Below are 24094 nucleotides of genomic sequence, written 5' to 3' on the forward strand. Positions count from 1 at the left end.
ACTTTGTACACCAGGCTGGCCTCGAACTCAGAAATCCGCCTGCCTCTGCCTCCCAAGTGCTGGGATTAAAGGCGTGCGCCACCACCGCCCGGCGGTGCCTAGTCTTATTGCAACTTGATATAAGATGTTTGGTTGATATCCCCGAGAGGCCTGCCCTTTTCTGAAGGGAAACTGGGGAGGAGTGAGCCAGGGGGAGAGAAGAGGTGAGAGGCTGGGGAAGGAACTGGGAGGAGAGGAGGGATGGGAAACTGGTTAGGGTGTAATATGTGAGAAAATAAATAAAGATGAGAGAAGTCAGAAAAAAAAGCTCACTATTCACGTGGATTCATGTCTGTGCACGAGGATGGGTGTCCTCAAGAGGCCAGAAGAGGAGCTGGATCCCCCGGAACTGACCTTATAGACAATTGTGAGCTGCCAGGCGTGGGTACTGGGAACAGGACTCTGGTCCACTGAAAGACTAGGAATCAGTTAAATGTCTTTTATTTTTTTATGACTAATGAAAACTAAATGTGATTGTGTAACTTATAATTTTAAGTCAGTAGCTGTAACTTAAATGCTACTAGATTTACTTTATAAAACAGAAAACCCTCTCCCAAGAACAGCCAATGATTTTTTTTTTTTTGGTTACTTATCAAACACAGAAAAAAAGTTTTACCATTGTTCCTCTTTGTTGACAAGTTCCACAACAGTATTTTTTGTAGTCCATGGCCTGCTGACACCAGAAATAGATGCCCAAACCCTAATGACGGTGACTTCCACACTCAGGCTTTCTGCTGCTGGGGCTTCTCTGGTAAGGAAAAGGATCTAGCCAATGATGTACTGCCTGCCCCAGCTCTCTAGGCAGCCAGGCTTCCTTAGGCTGAAACAAGTTTTTCCTAATGACACAGAGTGTATAAAACACCTTCTAGGACACTGTGGTGGTGATGCCTACGTTCTCTCTCTCTCTCTCTCTGTACACCCTGAGGGTGCAGGGCCCCTCCCATCCCTGAGAACTTTAGGGACATGTGTGGCACATGATGCTTCATTTGGCCTTCTGATCTCAATTCAAAGACTGGGCATCCTGCCAGGGACACAGAGGTTTGCAAGGGAGCCCAGAAGTCCCTGGGCAGCTGCCAATCCCAGTGTCCTCCTCTCAGGTGAGAAATAGCCAGAGGTTGTGCAGCTGGTGAGTCAGGCGCTGACCTCCAGACTCTCTGGCTTATCGGTGGGTAAATCCCAACCCACCACACCTTCAGCTTGTGTTAATGTAGCCCTCAGTTCCCCACATTCCTCTTTAGAAACTCAGTGGACAGCAGTGCATCTCCCAAACACAGGGGCATGCCAGCATCGCCAAGTGATCCCGGGCCTCTATGCTGGCTCTGGAACGCTCAGGTTCTTTTGCTTTTCTGTATATTCTTCTAGTCGAAGAAGCCACTTGGCCCAATACTTGGAACAGAGCTCTTCATCCATGAAGTGAGGGTGCGCAGGGGACCCATCCTTATAGGCCACCACAATTAATCCACACTGAACCTACAGAGAAACACAGTGCAGCTTCAGCATTTCCTCTCGTTCCAGGGCAAATTAGCCAGTGCTAAGCATGCTATAGTAGTATCTCCAAACCCATTGCTAAGATGGGCTGGTTAAAGACTGCACCAGGACACAGGAGAGCACAAAGATGGCCGGTAGACCCTGAAGAATGGACTGTGCTCACTAAGCAGCAAAGCAAGGCAAAAACCAAAGCCAAACAAACAGCAGCAGTAGCCCAGGAGGGGAGGAGAGTGCGCTGTAGTTAAGAGAACACTGAAGAGCAGTAGGCAGTGCTTTAAATATGAGTAAAACGCAAACCACCACAACCAGCTTATCACGCAGGAGCTCATGTTCTGACCTGAAAACTGTAGTGGGCATCGTGGTTTACAGCACCCATGTATGCCACAACTTGAAGTGGGTTGTCATATGTATTTCGAATTAAAGGTTTTGGTTTTTCTGATGTCTTCCAATCAATCACACACAGCTTGCCCCTAAGGAGAATCCAGAGGAATTCTTTGTAAGTAACAGTTCAAATTGAAAACTCAGGTCAGCAAGATGGCTCAATGGGTAAAGGCACCCTGCTGGCAAGCCCGCCGACCCAAGCACAGTGCCTGGGACTCACATGGTAGGAGAGCAAACTCCCAAGGTTGTGCTTCAGTCTCGACTTGCAAACTGTGGTGTGAGAACCTACACATATGTACATGTACACACACACACACACACACACACACACACACACACTCTCTCTCTCTCTCTCCAAACAAACAAACAAACAAACAAACAAATAAACAGGTAGATTATGCATGTATGTAATTTAAAAATCCTATAAAACAGAAAAACGACTAAGTTAGTTCCTGTGTTATGTTCTTTAGTTTTGGTTCCTGGAAGACTGTTGCTTTTATCCTCTACTTTCCAAAACAGACTTTACTTCTTAGTATTAGAAAAGCATGGCAGACGTGGTCTTCATGCCTATAATTCTAGTAGCTATGATGTTGAGGCAGGAGAATAACCATGAGCTCAAAGCCAGCCTGTGCTACAGAGCGAGTTCTTGCCTTCAGAGAAAAGTCAGGATAGACGGGACTGGGCATGGCTCAGCAACAGAGAATCCTATTACATAGGAAGCTATTCAGGAGGAGTCAGAAGCACATTTTTGGTTAAAATAATAATTCTCTTTATTCCTTGTGACTCCTTTAACCACTAACAGCAACTGATATTATACCTCTCATGTTGGTTAATTTTTTGGAAGCAGAATGTATCAGTAGTAAAGAACTCATTATGGATTGATACATGTTATGACACCTCACCATAAAAGCTGAGTTCAATCAGTAGGAACCTGTGATATGCAAACATAGAAGTAAGAAAACCTGGACCCTTGCCTAAAAGTTCCTATGTAGACAGCTACTTCCTCACTCTATCCATTCCTCACTCTATCCATACTATACCTACTAACTATACATATTTAGAAGATCAGAATGTAGGGCCAGGTTTGGTGGTGCAAGCCTTTAACCCAGACACTCAGGAGGCAGAAGCTGGCATATCTCCATAACTCTGAGGTTAGCCTGATACACATTTGAGTCCTAGGCTAGTCAAGGCTACATGGTGAGACCCCATTAAAAAAAAAAAACAACTAATAAATAAATAAATAGAAACAAAGAGGGCAGTTCTGTTACTTGGAACAACATGGGTTAATAAAAGAGTATGCCAAGTAAACGAAGTCAGGGTCAGAAATGACATCAGATCCATGGGCAGCCATAAAAGTTAGGTTCAGAAGCCGGGCATGTGGGCGCACGCCTTTAATCCCAGCACTTGGGAGGCAGAGGCAGGTGGATCTCTGGGAATTCTAGGCTAGACTGGTCTATGTAGTGAGTTCCAGGACAGCCAGAGCTACATAGTGTGACTGTTGTCTCTAAAACCTTACTACCTAGCCAGAGGTTCAACTGTCACCCAGATTCCACACTCTTCCCTTCGTATCCTGGTATTGCTCTCATGGTTTATTTGGAATGGAGTATCTGCAGATGACAGCAACTCTTGGAATCTGCAATGACTAGGAAAAACAGTAACAGCAGCAACTTAGAAGCCATAGGAAGTTTTAGCTGGTTCAGAGTCCTTATCAAATCAGCCACTGCCTGGAAGCCAGGAAGAGAGCTGATGTTCAGGGTCAACAGAACACTGTACAATCTTTGGGAAAACAGGAAAAAAAGCATGGGGGAGGGGGAGAAGAAAGCCAGAAGAACACAAGAGTGATTAAAGAGGAAATAGAGAAGAACGTTCAGGAGCCACATTGGGGCCTGGGACAGGCTGGAGGATAAGCCATACCCCTGACCAGTTTGATTTTCTTTTTCTTTTTTTTTTTTTTTAAGATTTATTTATTTATTATATATAAGTACACTGTAGCTGTCTTCAGACACTCCAGAAGAGAGCGCCAGATCTCGTTGTGGATGGTTGTGAGCCACCATGTGGTTGCTGGGATTTGAACTCTGGACCTTCGGAAGAGCAGTCGGTTGCTCTTACCCACTGAGCCATTTCACCAGCCCCAGTTTGATTTTCATATTGGCACAGAGGAGGTGGCTTTCCTCGGTATGCCTCTCCTACCTCCTGCCCTGTTCTCTTAAAAAGATGGAGGCCACAATTCCTTTTTTTTTTTTTTTTTTTTGTTTTTGTTTTTTTAAGACAGGGTTTCTCTGTGTAGCCCTGGCTGTCCTGGAACTCACTCTGTAGACCAGGCTGGCCTCGAACTCAGAAATCCGCCTGCCTCTGCCTCCCAAGTGCTGGGATTAAAGGCGTGCGCCACCACGCCCGGCTAAGGCCACAATTCCTTAAGCACATCTTGAAGCAGGAGTTGAGCGACAGCTGCCCCATAGACAATCCTGCCCCACCCATTCACCCACTGTGACGGAAGGAGGCACGGGTATTTACTGGGGTACTTACCGGTACTCAGCCACACAGTCCAGCAGCCCTACATACTTCAAGGCCTCATGTTGGACAGCACTCTCCAGAGCTTGCACACCACTGATTTCTGTCAGAATATGCTGGATGCTTTCGATGTAGCCACACTGGGGGTGCTCTTCTCCCCCTGTTAGGTTCTCCTGGGGTGACAGTATGCTTTCTAAGGCTTTATGGAACTGTTTGCCTTGTAAGAACACATCTAAAAAGAAATGGAGAAAAAAATAAAAACAGATCTAACCAAAACCAAACCAAAGCAGGATTTAAAATGAAATGTTACATATTACATATGATAGAAATAATTTAAATTATACAAAAATTATCTTTAAATGGAAAACCCTTAGATACAAAATTTCACCCTTTTTTTGTATTTGTAGGCAGGGTCTTGTTTGTATTATAGGCTGGCCTTGAACATGAGATTCTCTTTCTTAAGTCACATGTGCTGGTAAGTACAACTATGCCCAGCTATATTCAGTTTCCTGTGAAACTCAATAATATAATTTTTTTTTTGAGATGGCTCTCATTACGTAGTTCTGGCTGTTTTAGAACTACGTAGATTAGGCTGCTTTTGAACTTACAGAGCACTTTGCTTCCTGAGTGCTGGGATATAAAGGCATACACTACCACATCCTAGCTTATCTTTAAAAACATTCTTTTTGAAAGTTTAGAAGAAAAAGTATAGGACAGGAAGGTTGTAATTTTTAAAAAAATGTGTATTTTGTCTAAATGTATATCTGTGTACCACATGTGTGTGCCTGTTGCCCAAGTAGACTGGAAGATGACATCAGAGCTCCTGGGACTGGAGTAAAGATGGTTGTGAGCCACACGGGTACCGGGAATCCAACCTGGGTCCTCTGGGAGAGCAACAAATGCTCTAAACCCCCGAGCATCTCTCTAGTACCCAAGCTATAAATCTTGGCAGCTGTCTAGAGGGAGATGAGGAGGAAGAGGCACAAAGACATTCCTTTCTGAGAGAGCCATGAAGGTTTGACAAGCAGCCACATGCCAGAGTAAAAAAAAATCTAAAGTACCAGAAAAACAAAAACAAAAACGTACATAGGCTATGGTCAGAGTCCAAAACTGACAAAAAAAAAAAAAAAAAAAAAAGGAAATGTATGCCTTCAGTCAGGACTCAGAAAGGTGTCAGACCTAACAGAGCCTCATGCTGCTCAATTATAACTATGTGTAGCTCTTGGGCTTCTGGGAAGGAAAAGTATTATTATTTCATTAAGGGGATAAATATTTCTTTCATCTCTTCGTGTAGTTAGGTGACTATACCTTCCTGAGGAGTGGTCTTTGAGGCAGGCTGACTGACCAGTTCAACTGGCTCAACTCTTAGTGTTTTGGGGTAGGTTGTAATGCTAGGTGTCCACCCACGCTGGAGGGAGATCATTCTCCTGAGAAGGAAATAACTCACTTCGGAGGCCTTACTGGGTCCCTGCTCAAGGCTGCAATAACAATGTCTGTGATGAACTCGCTTAACCAACTACAAGCCATCTCCTGAGGCCTCCTTACATTCTTTTACATTAAGAACAACATAAACATACTCAATAAAAGTGCTACACAGCCACTTGATCACTGGGGAAGGAGAGAGAAAGAGAGCAGTGTTAGGCTAGGGAGTGGCCTAGGTGCTTTCAAATAACTCAGCAAGATACTGACGGCAGCTCCTCCAGCAGCCTTGGCTGTCCTGTTAGTTTCCCCAAAGCACAAGCTCCCTGGCTTGTCTCCTAGCAGAGCAAGGCTAAGGTCAGGGAGCCCAGGCTTGCAGACAAACCCCCAGGAAAGAGGAAAACAATCTCATCCAAATGGGGCAATGTTAAACCATATTATGTTTGCCAAATTTACAAAGACTTGAAAGATCAGCTCTACATTCGCAAAAATTAAAATTGCTTCTGGGTTACATAGAATTCAAGTTAGGAGGGGAACTGTTCTACTCCTGTGTTCTTGGTCCTGCTGAAATTATCTGCATGTGAAAGGCTTAAAAGAAATGTAACCCTGCTGGAATTAAAATGTAAAGAGATGCCGTGTTAGCCACAGACTACTTAAAGAATCACAAGACAACCTTGTTAAAAACAGGAGGAAGCTGAGTAGCAGAGTACTTGCCTAGCATACACGAGGCTGAGTTTAACCACTGACACGATCAAATAATAAAAAAAGGACTGCACCCATTGCCATGCAGTTTAATTCCCAGCTACAGACCTCTCCTGGCTAGATTCTTCACATGTGTAACTACGAACATCTCGATTTGTGGACCCCGTGTACTCAGGAGCAGAGGCAGGCAGATCTCTGAGTTCGAGGCCATCCTGGTTTCTAGAGTTCCAGGACAGCCAGGGCAACAAAGGGAAACCCTGTCTCAAAAAACAAGCAAACAAACAAACAACCGAAAAGGAGAGCAGAGACTAGCTGAGTGGTTGTCACTACCCATCTTAGGAAGGCACTCAACCCAGCATGCAATCCTTGCCCCTCCCATCTGAAGAATGATATGAAGTTGTGAGTGCTTCTCAGCCTTCCTAACAGTGCAACCCCTGCATATAACTTAATACACCTCATGTTGTAGTGACCCCAACCATAAAATTATCTTCATTACTTCATAACTGTAACTTTGCAACTGTTATGAATCATAATGTAAATATCTGTGTTCTCCAGTGGTCTCAGGAGACCTGTGAAAGGGCTGTTGGACCCCTACGGGTTATGACCCATAGGTTGAAAACCACTGGTATAAAAGAAAGCCTTGGTCACTTTTGCCACATCCACACCTACATAATTAAATGCTTATACTTTTTCTGTGTTTTTTTCCTAAGATACCTGGAAAGAAGGACAATAATTTAAAAATAAAAGTGCTCATATGTCACCGGAGGTACATATTATATTCTTGGGGAAACAAAGGCTAAGGAATGTCTATATAAGCTCCAGTTTTGACCAAAGACATTTATATAATCCTTAGGAGACCAGCATTCTCTCACGCCAATGGTTTGCTTTCCCCTCCCCCACTCCAAGGGTCTCCTTATGTAGCCCAGATTGGCCTGAACATGTGACCTTACCTGAGCCTCCTATGTACAGGGACTAGAGGCATGAAGCACCATGTCTATTATTTTTTTTTAATCTACCCTTTTTTGTTTGATTTTCTCGAGACAGGGTCTCAGTATGTAGCTCTGGTTATCCTGGAATGCTCTATGTAGCCCAGGCTGACTCAACAGAGATCTGTCTATCTGCTTGAGTGCTGGAACTCAAACACTATACCTGTGTGTGTGCCACTATATCTGGCTTAAAAGGACTGCTTTAAGGACGCTATCCTCTTCACTTGTCTAATAAGTCAGGAGCTGATGCCTGCCTGCCAATATGACCAAAACACACTGTACCAGATTCTCTAAGAATTGGTAAAAATTTTTAAAAATAAGAGAGTTGAAGGCTGAAGGTTATTTAACCATTTCCTAGTTAAGAACATTTGATCAGTTCAATTTACCAAACTATAGGCGGGGATTGGGAGTTCTGGATTGTGGCTAGTCAATTGATGCTGATTAGTAGATCAATGGGTAATCATTAAATTCTGAGCAAGAAAAACTATTTAAAAACTAGACTTTTGGCAGGGCAGTGGTGGCGCACACCTTTAATTCCAGCACTTGGGAGGCAGAGGCAGGCAGATTTCTGAGTTCGAGGACAGCCAGGGCTACACAGAGAAACCCTGTCTTGAAAAACCAAAAAACAAACAAACAACCTAGACTTTTGTCAAGAGATGGAAAAGAATTGATAGGTTGTTTATAAATTATGCAAGTTTGTCAAATAATTTGATCTCTGTTATTTCCATTTCTTTAAGTGTGAACTACAGTTAATAGTATCTACGAAGATTAAGCAGATTAGCAGACATGAAATGCTATTTAGTGCTATTTGTAAGTACTTCCTCATCCTTTTGACAGGAATGCTCTATCTCCTAAAAACCATAACCAGAAGCAAGAGAATTACTTGAAGTATATTCTGCAAACCCGTCTTCTCCCAGCTCCAGAACCATCCGCTCTTTCCACCTCTCCAAAAAGAAGCTCTGTTCAGGTGGCATGGTCTGCTGAAGGATGCGGGTCACACTGGGTATCGAGTTTCTTTTCAAAGGGATCTTCAAAGGGCTTGAAGAAGCATTTGTGTGTGGTTTCCCGTTTCTCTCTTCATTGAAGATAGGAAAGCAGTGTTGTGGGACTCTGGCCTGCGGCTCCGGCTCTGCAGCCTTATGCTTACTCACTGGGCCATACAGTACATCGTCTTCCTTGAACAACGACTCTGGAGTCTGGGCCGGGCCTCTGGACAAGACAGAACGTACTAAACGAGAGTACTTCGCTTGGTCTACTGCTTCGTAAGAGTTCTTTTTCTTCTGGCTACACAAATAAGAGGAAGTGGAGAAACTCACAGGAGGGCTTGCTTTTACAGAAAATCTGTTTAACCTGCTAAGCAGCCTGCAGAAGGTCAGAGGCAGTTTCATTTTTAGACTTCGCCCCTCTAACTTTTCTCTAGTCTGTAAAGTTTAAAAGTGTTTTCTGTTCGTATCTGGAAAAAAAAAAGTGGTGTTAGGTTTAAGACATTTTCTATATTAAAACCATCAAATTGAAAAATCACACAAGAGCCGGGCGTGGTGGCGCACACCCTTAATCCCAGCACTTGGGAGGCAGAGGCAGGCAGATTTCTGAGTTAGAGGCCAGCCTGGTCTACAGAGTGAGTTCCAGGACAGCCAGGGCTATACAGAGAAACCCTGTCTCGAAAAACCAAAAAAAACCAAACCAAACCAAAACCAAGCCCCACAAGAACATTAAAAGTGCATACACTAAACTTTTGACGTTTCCAAAAAAAAAAAAAATCATTCCCAAGAAAGATTCATGAAAATCTTAAGTGGCTTTTGTTCAATGTTAATGTGTTGGCCGTTTCGGATATGACACCTTTAATCTGAATAAATGTGACAAGGCCTGGAGGCATAGACCAGGAAACTTAGTTAATTGGGAGGCTGAGGCAGTATGAATTTGAGACTTTGGGTTAGCTTGGCTTTGTTTCTAGAAACAAAACAACTACAATCTGCCCCCACCCCCAACCAAATTTACAAGTCTTAATTAACAGTTAAACACCTACATCTACATACCAAACTCTTTACTAAATATTCTGTATGGGCATCTCTCATCTATTCCTCACTCCGCCCTTTAAAAAGTGGGTGCTACCATGACCTCGTGGTACAGATTCGGGACATGTCGCAGGCGGGTCTGCACAGCCCATCCACGTTAATTCCAGAAAATGATCTCTGCAGGTGTGTCCCATGGCTGCGACAGGACAAGCGTGGCCCTTCGTGCCCGAGTTTGGACAGGGAAGAGAGTATTTAAATAGAAGGTCGGTCAGCAGCAGGGTTCTAGCTGTACCTGAGATGCCACCACGCTGTAACACCCAGCCCGCAAACAACCCTCTCCGGACCCGTACTTTCATCGGTCCCGCGCTTTCCCAAAGCGAGGCGGCCCCAGCATGCACTGCGGCGTTCCCGTCGCACCCGAGAGGTGCCGTCCCCGCCACGCCCCCGGAGCAGAAGCGCGGGCGCCGTCAAGCCGCGCGTTGTCGCGCTCACGAGATCTCGCGCACGTCACCGCCCCTCGCCATCTTGGACTCTGGCTGGGCCATAAATTGCCCGGGCCGCGGTGCGCGTCCTTTCTCGAGGCGTGCCTCGCCGGCGGAGGGTTCGGAGCCCGCGTCCCCGTCGCGGCCCTCCGGTGCTGGTGTCCGCGTGGCGCGGAGCGAGGGTAGGCTCCCCGCGTTGCTTCTTTGCCCGGCTCCAAGATGGACGGCCGCGGGGACGGGGGAGGCCGCACTGGGGGAGCACGTGGCGTGCCGCTCGCTGGCCCGCGCCCGGGGCTGCTGGGATGGTGGCGGAGTCCCGCGGCCTCCAGCCGCCGTCCGGCAGGGAGGCCGGCGGAGGCGGGGCCGCGGCCGCCCCTGAAAGGCGCCCTGGCGGCGGCCCAGCCTCTTCTTTCCTCGCACAGCCACACGGCCCCTGCTCGAGGCCCGCGTCGCCATGGCCGCGGTTCCCGAGTTGCTGGAGCAGCAGGAGGAGGACCGCAGCAAGGTGAGATCCCTTCCTCGCTCGCTACCTGGGCTGGAGGTCCTCGCCAGCCTCCTTGGGCTGGGTGGATCTTCTCTGGGGCTCGGACCCCCCAGCAAGACCCGGAGGTTTTCCCCCAACCACCCCTTTAGAGATGGCTTTCCAGCGGGCTGTCTCTGCACCCTCATTCTCTGACCAGGGAAACCCAGACAAGTGGGACCCCACTTCTTGAGCTCTTGGTGGGAAGCTGACCGACGCTTTGCCAGTCATTCGACTGAGGCTAATGCTCTGAAGCCCTTGGAGCGTGTTTTTTTTTTTTTTTTTTTTTTTTGGCTCCTAAAACTCAAATCGACTACTTGGTAACTGGAAAGTAGATCGCAGTTTCGTTTGCTATTTCTATCTCCTTTTAAGAAAATGGCCTTTTCGTTTAAAATAGTGGGGAAATTTCTAACGAGAATTTGTATGTAGCATGATTTTTGCAACTTGGGAAAGCTAAATGTGTCCTCGTGGGAGTTGTAATTTTTAGTAAATCCTGTGTGTTGATGTAACCCTCGGGCTGCAAGTATCTTGAGGACTAATGCAATAAACGTGGATTGTTTTACTGGCAATTAAGGATTCTACTTTTATTGGCTCTTTAAACTTGAATTTTCCACCGCATAGGTAGGTTATGAGTCAGTTTTGTGGACAAAATCGTCAGTAATAAGGGAGCTCTTAGATTTTAATAAGAGCTGAATTAAGATTTTTTTTTAAGTATCTTTGAATGGGCAAACTTTTTATCTAGTAAGTAAATACCGGTCTCTGGAGCACCAACCAGTTGGATTGTTCCAACAAGGGTGTTGTATTGAAATAGAGCTTTGTGCGAGGTGTTTTATTTCTTTTACATTAGAAGAATTAGTTTTTCTCCCCATACATAGTAGGTACTAGGGGCAGGAGAAGCCCTGGTGGCCCTTTTTTTCCTCCCTTTTTGGTACGGAGCAGAATCATTTATGTAAAATGACTTGATTGTCTAACTGCTAATAAAATTTAAAAAAAAAATGAGTTCACCATCACTCTGATCAGCAAAATTGGAGATGATTACAGTGGAGAAAATGACAACTTTTGCTTTCTCTTGAGTTAAAGAAATGTTGAGGTAAATGACTGGTTTTAGTACATGGTTTCATTTGTGTTATCTGATCTGTACTAGACTGGCAGATCACATCTAGATGGTAGAAGTCATTTGAAGGGAATTTGGCAAGTGTCAAAGAACTGGAGTTCAACTTGGGCAAATTTGTCAGTTAATATATTTTGCAATTTTATTTAAATGCTCAGCTTGGAATTTCTATCAAAATGGGATTCTCGAAGTTGCTCTAGTGACTAGATTAAAATCTAATGATTCTTCAGATGAGAATGAAATTCTGGGATTCCCTCTATCCCTGAGCTAGTGCTGAGGAGTTTGAATGCTAGTAAAGTTCTTTGGCAAGGTAAGGAGGCCTGAAAGGAGGAGAGAAGTCTGATATCCAGACATTTTGATTATTGTAAAGTCTTTACCCCAAGGTCTTCTCTCCTTAAGATGACTTTAGGGTAGAATTGCATACTGTCTTAGTCAGGGTTTCTATTCCTGCACAAACGTCATGACCAAGAAGCAAGTTGGGGAGGAAAGGGTTTATTCGAAATACACTTCCATGCTGCTGTTCATCAGCAAAGGAAGTCAGGACTGGAACTCAGACAGGTCAGGGAGCAGGAGCTGATACAGAGGCCATGGAGGGATGTTCTTTACTGGCTTGCCTCCCCTGGCTTGCTCAGCCTACTCTCTTATAGAACCTAAGACTACCAGCCCAGGGATGGTCCCTCCCACAAGGGGCCTTTCCCCCTTGATCACTAATTGAGAAAATGCCTTACAGTTGGATCTCATGGAGGCATTTCCTCAACTGAAGCTCCTTTCTCTGTGATAACTCCAGCTGTGTCAAGTTGACACAAAAATAGCCAGTACACATACCATATGTGTCTTACATAGAAAGCCTGTGCACTGTCAGCTCCTTTAATTTGGTTTAGTTTTCCTTTAGTGTGGTAGACAGAGGTAGAGATTTACCAAGTCTAGCTGGGGTACATGTGTAGGTAGGGTCTCCCTGCATAGATTAGGTTGAGCATTATCTCAAATTGTGTGTCTTGGGGTTTTTGATATTAGTCTAATGAGTCTAGTTTAGGGTGAATCAGTGTAAAAACTTTGTTTTGTGTTGGTGTTCTGATTGTCCCTGGATTTTCTTTTCTTTCTTCAGTTTGAAAAGCTTGAAATGTTTTGACTAGATGGATCAAGTGGTGTTGCATACTGTAAACTCAGCATTTGGAAGGCAGATACTGGTGGGGTTCTGGAGACCAGAATGGTAGTGTGTTCCAGAACAGCCAGTGAGAGACTGTCTCAAAAAGAAAATTCTGAAATTAAATTTTCTAAAAGTTGAGCCTATTTTAGCACTTGCAAGGTCTACATAACTCTTTCTATTCTACAGCCCTTAATCTAGGAATTCTCCTTTTGTGTTAGAGGGCTAAGGAGGGCTTGTTAGTCTAACGTGATTCAGAACCTGAATTCAGTCCTCAGTGACTATAGTAATATGACTTATAACTTTCACTAGGGGGTTACATGGATTTAGTGAAGGATATTTGTTCAGACTTAGTGACATTTATAAATGTAGCTGCTGCTGTTTCTCTAGATACTTCCATTAACAGTATAGACAACAGCCTTGAACTTTGATCAGTACTCTATGTAGCAACTCTAAATTTATCTTTTTGTGTGTGCAGTGAGGTTTTGCACTGTAGTCATATGACTCAGGAAGTGTGGCTTCTCAAAGCTGCCCACGCCTTAGTTCTGGATCAGCAACTTGCACATGATGTCTTGGTGTCCATTTGTGAATGCTTGAGCAAGTTATGATGTATTCAGTGTTTGGCTGCAGAAAGTAGCCTGCCCACTTAGAGGATTTTCTGGGTTTGATTTACTATGATCTAAGTGAGATCATAGAGATCTAATTTGAGATTTTTGTAAGTGACAGGCTTTCTAGCAAACCTGAGCACTTTCTTTTTTGAGAGCCTGTCCTTTCCATACTAGACCACTAACAGTTTTGCTCTAGGTGACAGTAGCCACCATTGTCAAATGTTCTTTGCACTAAACACATTTACCCTTAGTTGAATCTTGGGGTTTAACCAGCCTTTGAATATGGTGTGGTGGGTGGGGTGAGATTTGCTTGCAAGGGTTTAAATTTGTGATTAATAGTTTGTGAAAGGAAGTAACATGCTACATTAAGCTTGAACATTGAGCATCTTTGTCCCTGTCCAGATATTATGAGGAACTTTGTCAAAAGATATGAAGGGTGAGTTTCTTCAAGTTCTGTGCATTTAATGTAGCTGTTAAAACAACAGTACAGCTGTCTTTGGGTGATGTGGTAGGTTTTGAGTTTGGGAACCTTGAGTTCCTTTTGTTAAAGCTACTCACCTAGGAATGGATTAATGACCTGGCAGTGGTGGGCGCATGCCTTTAATCCCAGCGCTTGGGAGGCAGAGGCAGCGGATTTCTGAGTTCGAGGCCAGCCTGGTCTACAGAGTAAGTTCAAGGACAGCAAGGGCTATACAGAGAAACCCTGTCTCGGAAAACCAAAAAGAAAAAAGAAATGGATTAATGATTGGTTTAAAGTCTGAGTTAAACTTGATGAGTGTGGCTGCCCTGCAACCCTAGTATACTAAGGATATACTGCACATGGCTGCCTAGTAGAATAGTAGCACTTCTCCCCCCTTCTAAAATTGAGTTGTTTGAACATTGTGTTGTGTTATCAACCTGTTGCTTGAGCAGTTGAGGACAGTTTATGGATAGCAACCTGAGTGTCTTCAAAAAGTAAGTATTCAAAGATAATGTGATTACAATCTTGTGATTATCTCAGGTTTTTGAGAAGACAGTTTTCATTCTTTGGGATCAGAAGGGATCATCAGGACAGTTGTAAGCTTAAGTAATATCTAGATTGGAAACATTTTCTTTTTGTTCTGATTTTCCTAAAATGACTTTGTTGCCAACACATTACCACCTCTTGGTTTTTGTTTTCATTTTTAAGTTTGTGTTGATACTTTTGGGAGTTTGTCTTCTCCCATGTGGGTCCTGGGGATCTAATCAGGCTTGGCCACAAGTGCCTTCTTGCTGGCCCAAACACCTATTTGCTTTTTTAAAAGATTGTGTGTGAGTGCTCTATCTGCATGTACATCTTCATGCCGGAAGACGGCATCAAAACTCACTAGTGAGGGCTGAACTGGGGGGGGGGGGCTCTGGAGGAGAAACTCCCCCACCCCCAGCACCTTTTTTTCTGGTAAGCTATTGAAGGTCTTAAAGGGGGAAATGGGATATTTTGCAATTATTTGAAAATAGTCCAGATAGCTAAGAATTTCTTGATTAAGGCAGCAATTCAGCATAGTACCTGGGCTTGCAGCCGTGTGAAATGATGATTCTGTTTATCCATTCGCTGAGTACGCTGCTCTGACCTTCTTCCCAGTCTCGGTTCCTGTTCTGGGAGCTTGGGGCTGAGTAGCCGCCAGCCCTGCTCTCTGCAGTGTTCTATTGTGGATTGCTTGTGTGCTGGCTGGCTACTACTGGTAAGAATGGCTAGTGTCAGCAGGGATGGCTCCTCTCTGGGTTCCATCTCACCAAGATGAGTGGTGCAAATCTGATCACTTCCTGCAGCCCTTCTAGTTCCTTGTTCGTAGGTTATTTTTTTACATTTATTTATTGTGAGTTTGCACCTTCCACTTGTTGAGCCATTTAAAGGGAGAGTTGGTATAGTGCTTGTGGGTGGATACCTCAGTTGCTTGTTAGGTTTTAGTAACACAGACGTTGCCCAAGAATACATACAGATGAATTTAAGTTTGGTTATCTTTGGAATAGGAGTAAACAATAGGACTGATAATTTGATTTAATACTAACATTTGAATTTATTTAAAGAGCAGAGGTTATGGTAGTAGAATTTCTCATAGGACTATTCCTAAGTATATGTGTTTCATAACTGTCATGTAGGTCTTTCATATCTGAGTACTTCCTTTAGAGAAAGAAAATCTGACTTATGAGGTGTCTGCTTCTTAAGAAGAAAGATCATGCCGGGCAGTGGTGGCGCACACCTTTAATCCCAGCACTTGGGAGGCAGAGGCAGGCGGATTTCTGAGTTAAAGGCCAGCCTGGTCTACAAAGTGAGTTCCAGGACAACCAGGGCTACACAGAGAAACCCTGTCTTGAAAAACCAAAAAAAAAAAGAAACCCTGTCTCAAAAAAACCAAAAAAAAAAAAGAAGAAAGATCACTTATAGATAACTTGGTTTCTTAACTCTCCCTGGCAAAGATGTTGGTTTCTTAGGCAGTAAAGGACTCCTTGGAGTGAACAGAATAACTGAAGGGAAGGCTCTTTGTTAATATGTGCTAGGTAAGCATATTTTCTACATTAGGAATAAGAAATGGAAAAAAGTCATTGAGATAGAAACAACTACTTTTTCTTTGAAGTGACCAAATAGAAATAATAGGGACTGCCATTTTATACGTGTTCCCCTGCTCCCACCAGGGTTTCTCTCGGGCACTTGTCCTGGAACTTGTCCTGTAGACCAGGCTGGCCCCAAACTCCAGAAATCTGCCTGTCTTCCTGGGTGCTGGGATTAAAGGAATGCCACCACTGCCCCGCTCTGTATGGCTTAACACTGTAAAATGGGACTAGGTGACCAATGCACTTTGACTATATGGCACTAGTCTAAAGCAGAACTTGTAAGAACTGTGACAGTGTAAGCAGTTCCTGTGTCTTAGTTTTGGTGTTCCTGTGTTTTGAGGTTTTGAAATCATACCTTTTAAAACATTTTGTCTACTTGGTCCTGGCTGGCCTCATTCCTGGTCTTCTGCCACACAGCCTCTTTAAGTGTTGAGGTTTTAGACATAGGTTGTGTGTGTTCCTGCATGCCCCTTTTGCACAAAGTTTTAAAGTTACTTTCTCAAGAAACAATGATTAATTAAAAGCCAGCCTGGTTTATGTAGCAAGTATAGAGGCCTTCCTCAAAACATAATCAGCAATCCTAAACCCCTCACTGTGAGGTAATAGCCAGCCAGTTACTCCGTGTGCTTCAAGACTCAAGGAAAGGGGCTGACTCAGCCTGGAAAACAGTGCTTGCTGCTCTTTGATAATCTAGCAGTTAAGTTTCCATCACCCACACCAATAGCTCATGCCTTTGACACCAGCTCCAGGGATCTGATCTGGCCTCAGCAACAAAAGGACATATGCATGATACTAAAATTATTCTTTAAAAGATTTATGGCTATCTGAGCCGGCAGTATTCTCCAGAGTCTAAAAAACAAAAAAACCTCAACACCAGGCATGAGAAGCTTGTTTCAAACCTTTGAGGGGTTAGTTAGGGTGGTCCAAGACTCCTAGAGACATTATAGACTATTGGCATTGCTCTTGGTTGCTCTAGAGGTGGAAGGTAAATTTGTACTACTGCTGAAGATACCATGCCCTTCAGACACTGGGCCCAGAGGTCTCCTTCACTGGAAATGACCGGTAAGACCTTTGAGGACAAGCTTTCATGGTACCCTGCAAGTTTCCAAAGGAGGAGAGCAGTCAATATCCCTACTTGGTCATGAATTCCCTGGAGAAGGAAACAGTGCTTGCTAACTGAAAACCTACACAGGAATAGTGAAGTCATGAATCTGAGGAAAACCTACAACTGATACTTAACTACATTCTAAATATTTGTTCTTATATATATAACCACAGGTATGTGTAGCTCTCACCCCTCATGCAATAGATAAAAATCATAACCAAACTGCAGAGGTTTGGAGGCCAATCACAGCTGTATCTGCAATACAGCTAAGGCTCAGGGGGATGTTACAGATGGGGGGGGGGCAGCAAGACTGTAAGAGCCAGCAAAATAGTGTGCTGTGGTATTGTGTCTTCTAGACCTATGAAATTTCACTAACATATCTGCCTAAACATGATCTGAACAATGCTAAGTGGGTGAGGGAATTTTGGGAGGCCTCAACCCTCCACAAAGCACAAAGAAGTTCAGGCAACTAAGGAGTGCTGAGAGTAGAATAGAAGTCTCCTCTTGGGAGGGAAACACCAACTGGTTATCCAATACCAAATAGCCCCGTACACATACAAGGAACTCGGATAGAGCTTCCTGGGCTGGAGGTCAAGAGCAAGTTGTATTTAGGGGGGTACTGTAGCAGTAATGAAAGGAGTGGCTGGGAATTTGAAGAATAAGATGTATATAGGAGTGTTTGGAGGAAGGGCAGAGGGGTATAATTGTATCATAACTTTAAGAGATGTGTGAGTGAAAGTAGGTGGCAGGAAGGCTACCATCCTTTTATCCTTGGGCCTGGTTTATTTAGCAAATTCTATGGCTTTGGACTACTGGGTGTTGGTTTTGCTGGTTAAGCATAAACAGGAATGCTGAAGTTTTAATCCTACTTGGTGATTCCAGGATAAGGATATAAGTGCTGACTTAGAAATTGTAACATTACACAACTTTTTACTGCTGGATGCAGATATAAGTGGTAGAGGGTATCTACCCTTTTGTGGTCAGTGTGAGTTAAGGATGAGGAAATAAAAAGCTAGGCTAGGTGGTGCATGCCTTTGATCCCAGTGCTCAAATGGCTGAGGCAGGTGGATCAAGGACAAGGTTCAAGGACAGCCAAGACTGTTTGTTACAAGAGAAGCCCTGCCTAGTAAAACAAAACAAAAAACTAATAAGGAAATGGGTATTCATAAAAAATATGGACATTATTGCTGAATTCTAGAAAATGCAGTCTAGATGGCTAACATTTCTTTTATTTTTTTTAAAGATTTATTTATTATGTGTAAGTACACTGTAGCTGTCTTCAGATACCCCAGAAGAGGGCATCAGATCTCATTACGAGATGGTTGTGAGCCATCCTGTGGTTACTGAGATTTGTTGGAAGAGCAAGTCGGTGCTCTTAACCACTGAGCCATCTCTCCAGCCCAATGCTAACATTTCTAAAGCCTGACTTTTGGCTTTATTCCTATCCTAAGAGTCTGACTGTAACAGGAAAGATAGAGTGGCCAGTTTGTCTTTGCAGTTTGTATGTTAGTTTTTAAAGGCTGTGTCTACTTAACACTAACTTACAGAAGGAAGGCTACTTACCATAAATGTCAGAAGTAATAAGCAAAATTGTAATTAAAGAATCCCTTGACCTTCCGGCTTTCAAATATGGCCAGCCTCTTGATATTCTCTGGTTATTGAAAAAAAAAAACTCATGTTTTATAGGTAGGCTTATGGTTCTGTATTGGTCGTATATGTATAGCTATTTTGGTGTGCATGTTATTTAGCTACAGGTTGTCTGCAGGGATTTTGTGTGTTTGGTTTTTGAAGACTTCTAGCTCTGACTGACCTTGAACTCTCAGATCTTTGCTGGGACTAAAGGCACCTGTTAGACCTTTTAGATCTTTGAATGGTTTGGCCTGTGACCAGCCCGCCATGGGTCACATCATTGAAGAACACTTGCTGGCTTGCCCTCTCCTGGTGAGAAATGATTTCTGAATATGTAGCTAATATTAAAATGTATTTCAGTTGAGATCTGTGTCTGTGGACCTGAATGTTGACCCATCGCTTCAGATCGACATACCTGATGCACTCAGTGAGAGAGATAAGGTCAAGTTTACAGTGCACACCAAGGTGAGTGACAATAAATGACTGCTAGTGTTGGATACATTTTCAGAAGGGTGTGGGAAGATTTCTTAACCTGAAATGGTCACTTTTTAGGGGCAATATGGCAAACTGCTGAGAACATGTCTTGCTTGAGTCTCCATATATGTTGTGCTTCAGTTCCCTTCTGCTGGGATGGAGCCCTCAGCAGGCAAATGTGCAGCCACAGTCAACTTCCATGGTTTTGCTTTTCATTTGCACATGAGGTAAATCACTGGCATGAAAAGGAAGCCAATGTGCAGCTAATTAAGCCGACCAAGCCCCTTTTCCCCATGGGACTTTGGTGTGCAATAGTTGCAAACAGCAGCCTCCTTGGTGTGTATGTAGCCTATTGTCTATATGGGTTACCTCAAGGGACCTTGGAGACATTTTCTGGCAGTTGGTAATCAAGCCTCTGATCACAATGCTGGCCCTGATCTAGGCTCCAGACAGGGATGCTTGGTGCCTTTGGGAAGCCCCAGGGCACCGTGGCCAAGGTTCACATTGGCCAGGTCATCATGTACATCCAAACCAAGTTGCAGAATAAGGAACAGGTGATGGAGATTGCGGCTCTGCGCAGAGCCAACTTCAAGTTCCCTGGCAGCCAGAAGATCCACATCTCAAAGAAGTGGGGCTTCAATCACCAAGTTTAATGCAGAGAAGTTGCTGAGAAGCTGCTCATTCCTGATGGCTGTGGTGTCAATATATCCCCAATCATGGTCCTCTGGACAAGTGGAGAGTCCTGCATTCCTGAAGGCTTCCACAGTGCTCTCCTATACCCTATTAAATCATGTTCAATAATAAATCTTGCATCAAGTTCGGGGGGAAAAGAAAAAAGAAAAGGAAGCCAAGGATAATTTCCAGAATTATTACTGTAGAAACATTGTACTTGCTGTTCTGTTTTTATAAACTGGGGGAGGTTCGGTCTCAAACTTGTCTGTTACTAGTATAATCTTTCATATACAGCAAGCTTCAAAAGGCCTTGGGAAAAGAATTTCCTAGAGATGAGGATGTCTAAGCTGCCTAGGTTAGTGGCTTTAGATCATATATTGCTATACTCTTTGAGTCTTGTTGATTGTGTAATGTTCCCATAGTGCAATCTAGGAAATTTAAAGCCATTTTGTATGTCTTTACAGACCACACTGCCCACTTTTCAGAGCCCAGAGTTTTCTGTTACAAGGCAACATGAAGACTTTGTGTGGCTGCATGACACTCTTACTGAAACAACGGATTATGCTGGGCTTATTGTGAGTTCATTTTAGAAAATAAATAAGCTTTTTTTTTTTTTTTAACCTTTTTGTATAAAGAGACCATATATTTTGCTATGGTTTGAATTAAGTATATGTGTCTATGTGAAGGTGAGTGTGGCTGCCTGCAGGTCAGATCCCCTGGAGATGGAATTCACAGTGATTGTAAGCACAAGGATGCTATGAACTGAGCATAACTGTCTCCTTCACACCCATCCTAGGCACCAGTAGAATTGATTTCTAGGAAATTTCAGTAGTTGGAGCATAGAGAAAAATTCCTCAGCGAAACTCAAGTGAAGGAGACAGTTGGCAGAGCTCTTGGCTAGTTTGTCCCCCCCCACCCCCAGGGTTTCTCTGTGCAGCCCCGGCTGTCCTGGAACTCACTCTGTAGACCAGGCTGGCCTTGAACTTAGAAATCCACCTGCCTCTGCCTCCCAAGTGCTGGTACTCACAGAATCCTTGCCTCTGCTACAGATCCCTCCTGCTCCTACAAAGCCAGACTTTGATGGCCCTCGAGAGAAGATGCAGAAACTGGGAGAAGGGGAAGGATCTATGACAAAAGAAGAGTTTGCCAAGATGAAGCAAGAACTGGAAGCGTAAGTAATTTTCTTGAGCTCTCCCTTATGAGAAATATATTCAGAAGAAATGAGTGGAAAACCTGATATTAAAAGTGTAACCTCCAGGCAGTGGTGGCACATGCCTTAGGAGACAAAGACAGATGGATTTCTGAGTTTGAGGCCAGCCACGGCTACACAGAGAGAGAAAGAGACCCTGTCTCAGACTCCCCCCCACCCCCCCCCAAAAAAAATTTTGTTGCCTAGTGCTGGTTTCTAAAACTACATTTTGTAGAATTTGACATGTTGGTGATGTGCTTCTAGAACTTTGTTGCTGGATTGTACCATATGCTGTTTACAAAGTGTTCTGAATGGACCACACGGATGACTTAAGAGGGGGCACACAATCACAAATTACAGCGTCTTAAACATTGTACAAAAACATTCAGCTACTTATGAGACAAAACAACATGGTATAGTGCTATTCAAATGTCTGAAAGGTTAGGAGGAAATAGTATACACATTGTCTCCTTAAACTTTGTTTATAGATGGAATTTTTTAAGTGTGTATATGTCAGAGAGCAAGAGCAGTGCCCCTTGGATTTCTTTAACCTGACTCGAGCCCTCCCACTATTGTCAGCTGTTATCAGCTACCTCTTTTAGAGGCTGATCAGGCCTGCACTAACAGTGTGCTCATATCCCTGAGAATGAAAGAGGCTTTTTTCTTTTTAAAATTTTAAAAACAATTTATTTATGTGAGTTGTCTTCAGACACACCAAAAGAGGGCATTGGGTCCCGTTACAGATTGAACTCAGGACCTCTGGAAGAGCAGTCAGTACTCTCTCCAGCCCCATGGCTTCATTCCTTTAAAGAGGAAGATCTTGCCCTTGCTGATAGAAACAGTAATTACATGTAGGCTTGGGGGGGGTGTCTCTCAGTTATAGTGGCACTTTTTTTCCTTCATTGGTTCATTCCACAGTTAACATTATTTAATTACCAAGTTGAATTACAGTGTTTAGATCTCATCTAGTTGTATTGCTTTTCCTAGTGACCTGAGCAGTAGAGTGGAGTTAAATAAGGAAATGAGCTGTATTGGGCAGGAATTGAGCAATGCAAGCTGAATTCTTTGCATATGTCTTTTCAGTGAGTATCTCGCTGTCTTTAAGAAGACTGTGTCCTCCCATGAAGTCTTTCTTCAGCGGCTTTCTTCTCACCCTGTTCTCAGTAAAGACCGCAACTTTCATGTTTTCTTGGAATATGATCAGGATGTAAGGCAATTTTTCTATTTTCATGGTTGAAAACAATACTAGTTTCTTGTTTGCAATTACTATTTAAAAATTGGTGGAGAGAACACTTTCTCTTCCTCTTTAGATCCATTAGAGTTCACTTTCAATTGAAACAATTGATGAAAGAACATTGACACCCCCACCCCAAACTAATTTTCTTCCTTCTGTTTAATTTGTTGGAAGGAATGGAAATATATATTATGTACCTTTATTTCAGGGTTTCGGTTCTTTTCTTAAACATGCCTTTTCATATATGAAGCAAGCCCTGACTTCTACAAACCCTTAACCTAAGCATATTTCTGTGAGTTGGAGGCCAGTCTACATAATGAGTTCTAGGACAGCTAGGGCTACATGATGAGACACTGCAAAGCAGTAGCTCTTCAGAGAATTGGAAAAACCTCTGGGACTTGGTGCCACCATGATTCAGTGTCGACCTAGCCGTTGGAAATATTATCTGTATTTAGCTACTTAATTTTAGACTTCCTGATTGAAGGCTGGGTTAAAGTACCTCGTGTATTCATGATAGTAAAAATGTTACTTGTGTGATTACTCAACTAAAAGATGCTAACAGAAACCGATGTTGGAATTTCCTTCCTTTAGCTAAGTGTTAGACGGAAGAATACCAAGGAGATGTTTGGAGGCTTTTTTAAAAGTGTGGTGAAGAGCGCTGATGAGGTCCTTTTTTCTGGAGTTAAGGTAAGGTGTGGGCAGTTTCAGAAAACTCCTGATTTCCTGGGAATGGGCAGGTTTTCTTCCAGGGGGAGTAAACAGGTGTTACAAGTCTTAGGAAATGGTTGCTTTTCTCTGCTTCCACTTTGTCAAGGCAGGGCTTCCCTGTAGCTCCTGGAATGACTTTTTTTTTTAATAGATAGAGTGGCCTTGAACTCCAGCTTCACCTGCCTCTGCCTAGAATGTGCTGGGATCAAATACACAGCAAATTTAACTTTCAGTTCTGTCCTGAATATTTTTTTAAGATTTATTTATGTATATGAGTACACTGTAGCTGTCTTCAGGCACACCAGAAGGGGGCATCAGATCTCATTACAGATGGTTGTGAGCCACCATGTGGTTGCTAGGATTTGAACTCAGGACCTTCAGAAGAGCAGTCTTACACGCTGAGCCATCTCACCAGGCCCTGTCCTGAATACTTTGATAAGGAATATTTTTTTGTCGGTTGGGGGTGGTCCTTGAGTCTCTTTGTTTTTAAGGATGTAGGTTGCATATTTGTAGAAAAGAAAAGCATGGTTTCATAGGGCTAAGAGTTATACTGAAGAATTGTTTTTTAGATTGTGTTAAGATTGAAGTTAATATTGTCTGCTTGGCTTTTATTGAAGAATGGGCAGAGCTGTTCTAGCAGATAATGAGAAAAAAGGCCCTTGCTCACTTAATTCAATGCCTTCCTGGTTCTTTGTAAATAATGGTAGCCGGGCGTGGTGGCGCACGCCTTTAATCCCAGTACTCGGGAGGCAGAGGCAGGCGGATTTCTGAGTTCGAGGCCAGCCTGGTCTACAAAGTGAGTTCCAGGACAGCCAGGGCTATACAGAGAAACCCTGTCTCGAAAAAAACCAAAAAAAAAAAAAAAAAATAATGGTTTTGGCAACTATCTAGTATCTGGCTTTGCCTCTCTAGGACTTCATTAGGGAAGCCCAGAATATGGGTGTTAAGTAGAAAGGGAAGGTCAGAAATGGTGTTTCTAGCCAGACAGTGGTGGCGCATGCCTTTAATCCCAGCACTTGGGAGGCAGAGGCAGGTGGATTTCTGAGTTTGAGGACAGCCTGGTCTACAAAGTGAGTTCCAGGACAGCCAGGACTATACAGAGAAAC

The 24094-nt window shown here is 43.5% G+C and overlaps 2 protein-coding genes, 2 non-coding genes and 1 pseudogene across 5 annotated transcripts in view; 4 read left to right on the forward strand and 1 right to left on the reverse strand.

Annotated features, from left to right (window-relative positions):
- Positions 1–10123, reverse strand: Mgme1 (mitochondrial genome maintenance exonuclease 1). Of its 2 annotated transcripts, none has more exons than XM_029473905.2 (5): positions 9892–10123; positions 8410–8979; positions 4435–4651; positions 1865–1997; positions 1–1509 (listed from the first exon to the last, which is right to left on the reverse strand). In XM_029473905.2, exons 2-5 carry the CDS (start codon positions 8912–8914, stop codon positions 1348–1350), a joined length of 1017 nt encoding a protein of 338 aa, XP_029329765.1. In that variant the 5' UTR covers positions 8915–8979; positions 9892–10123; the 3' UTR covers positions 1–1347. The 2 variants fall into 2 exon arrangements, with proteins under 2 accessions (XP_029329765.1, XP_021011492.1); XM_021155833.3 differs by having other exon boundaries at positions 9834–10123.
- The window catches only part of Snx5 (sorting nexin 5), a 19412-nt gene continuing 5368 nt past the window's right edge, over positions 10051–24094 (forward strand). Inside the window, exons 1-7 of the mRNA XM_021152664.3 lie at positions 10051–10205; positions 10446–10528; positions 19072–19176; positions 20322–20432; positions 20907–21028; positions 22130–22253; positions 22872–22967. Coding sequence (XP_021008323.1) covers positions 10478–10528; positions 19072–19176; positions 20322–20432; positions 20907–21028; positions 22130–22253; positions 22872–22967 — 609 coding nt within the window. The 5' untranslated portion in view covers positions 10051–10205; positions 10446–10477. The remainder of the gene's footprint in view (positions 10206–10445; positions 10529–19071; positions 19177–20321; positions 20433–20906; positions 21029–22129; positions 22254–22871; positions 22968–24094) is intronic.
- On the forward strand, positions 14948–15185 carry LOC115030531 (small nucleolar RNA SNORD17). Its single transcript, XR_003836114.1, has one exon. It is a non-coding gene; the product is annotated as a small nucleolar RNA SNORD17 (small nucleolar RNA).
- Positions 19217–20313, forward strand: LOC147005791 (large ribosomal subunit protein uL16-like; annotated as a pseudogene).
- On the forward strand, positions 19443–19577 carry LOC115030454 (small nucleolar RNA SNORA70). Its single transcript, XR_003836050.1, has one exon. It is a non-coding gene; the product is annotated as a small nucleolar RNA SNORA70 (small nucleolar RNA).

This window comes from Mus caroli, unplaced genomic scaffold (genome assembly GCF_978045245.1).
Source record: "Mus caroli unplaced genomic scaffold, Mus_caroli_1 scaffold_2, whole genome shotgun sequence".
In the NCBI taxonomy this organism is placed as follows: Eukaryota; Metazoa; Chordata; class Mammalia; order Rodentia; family Muridae; genus Mus; species Mus caroli.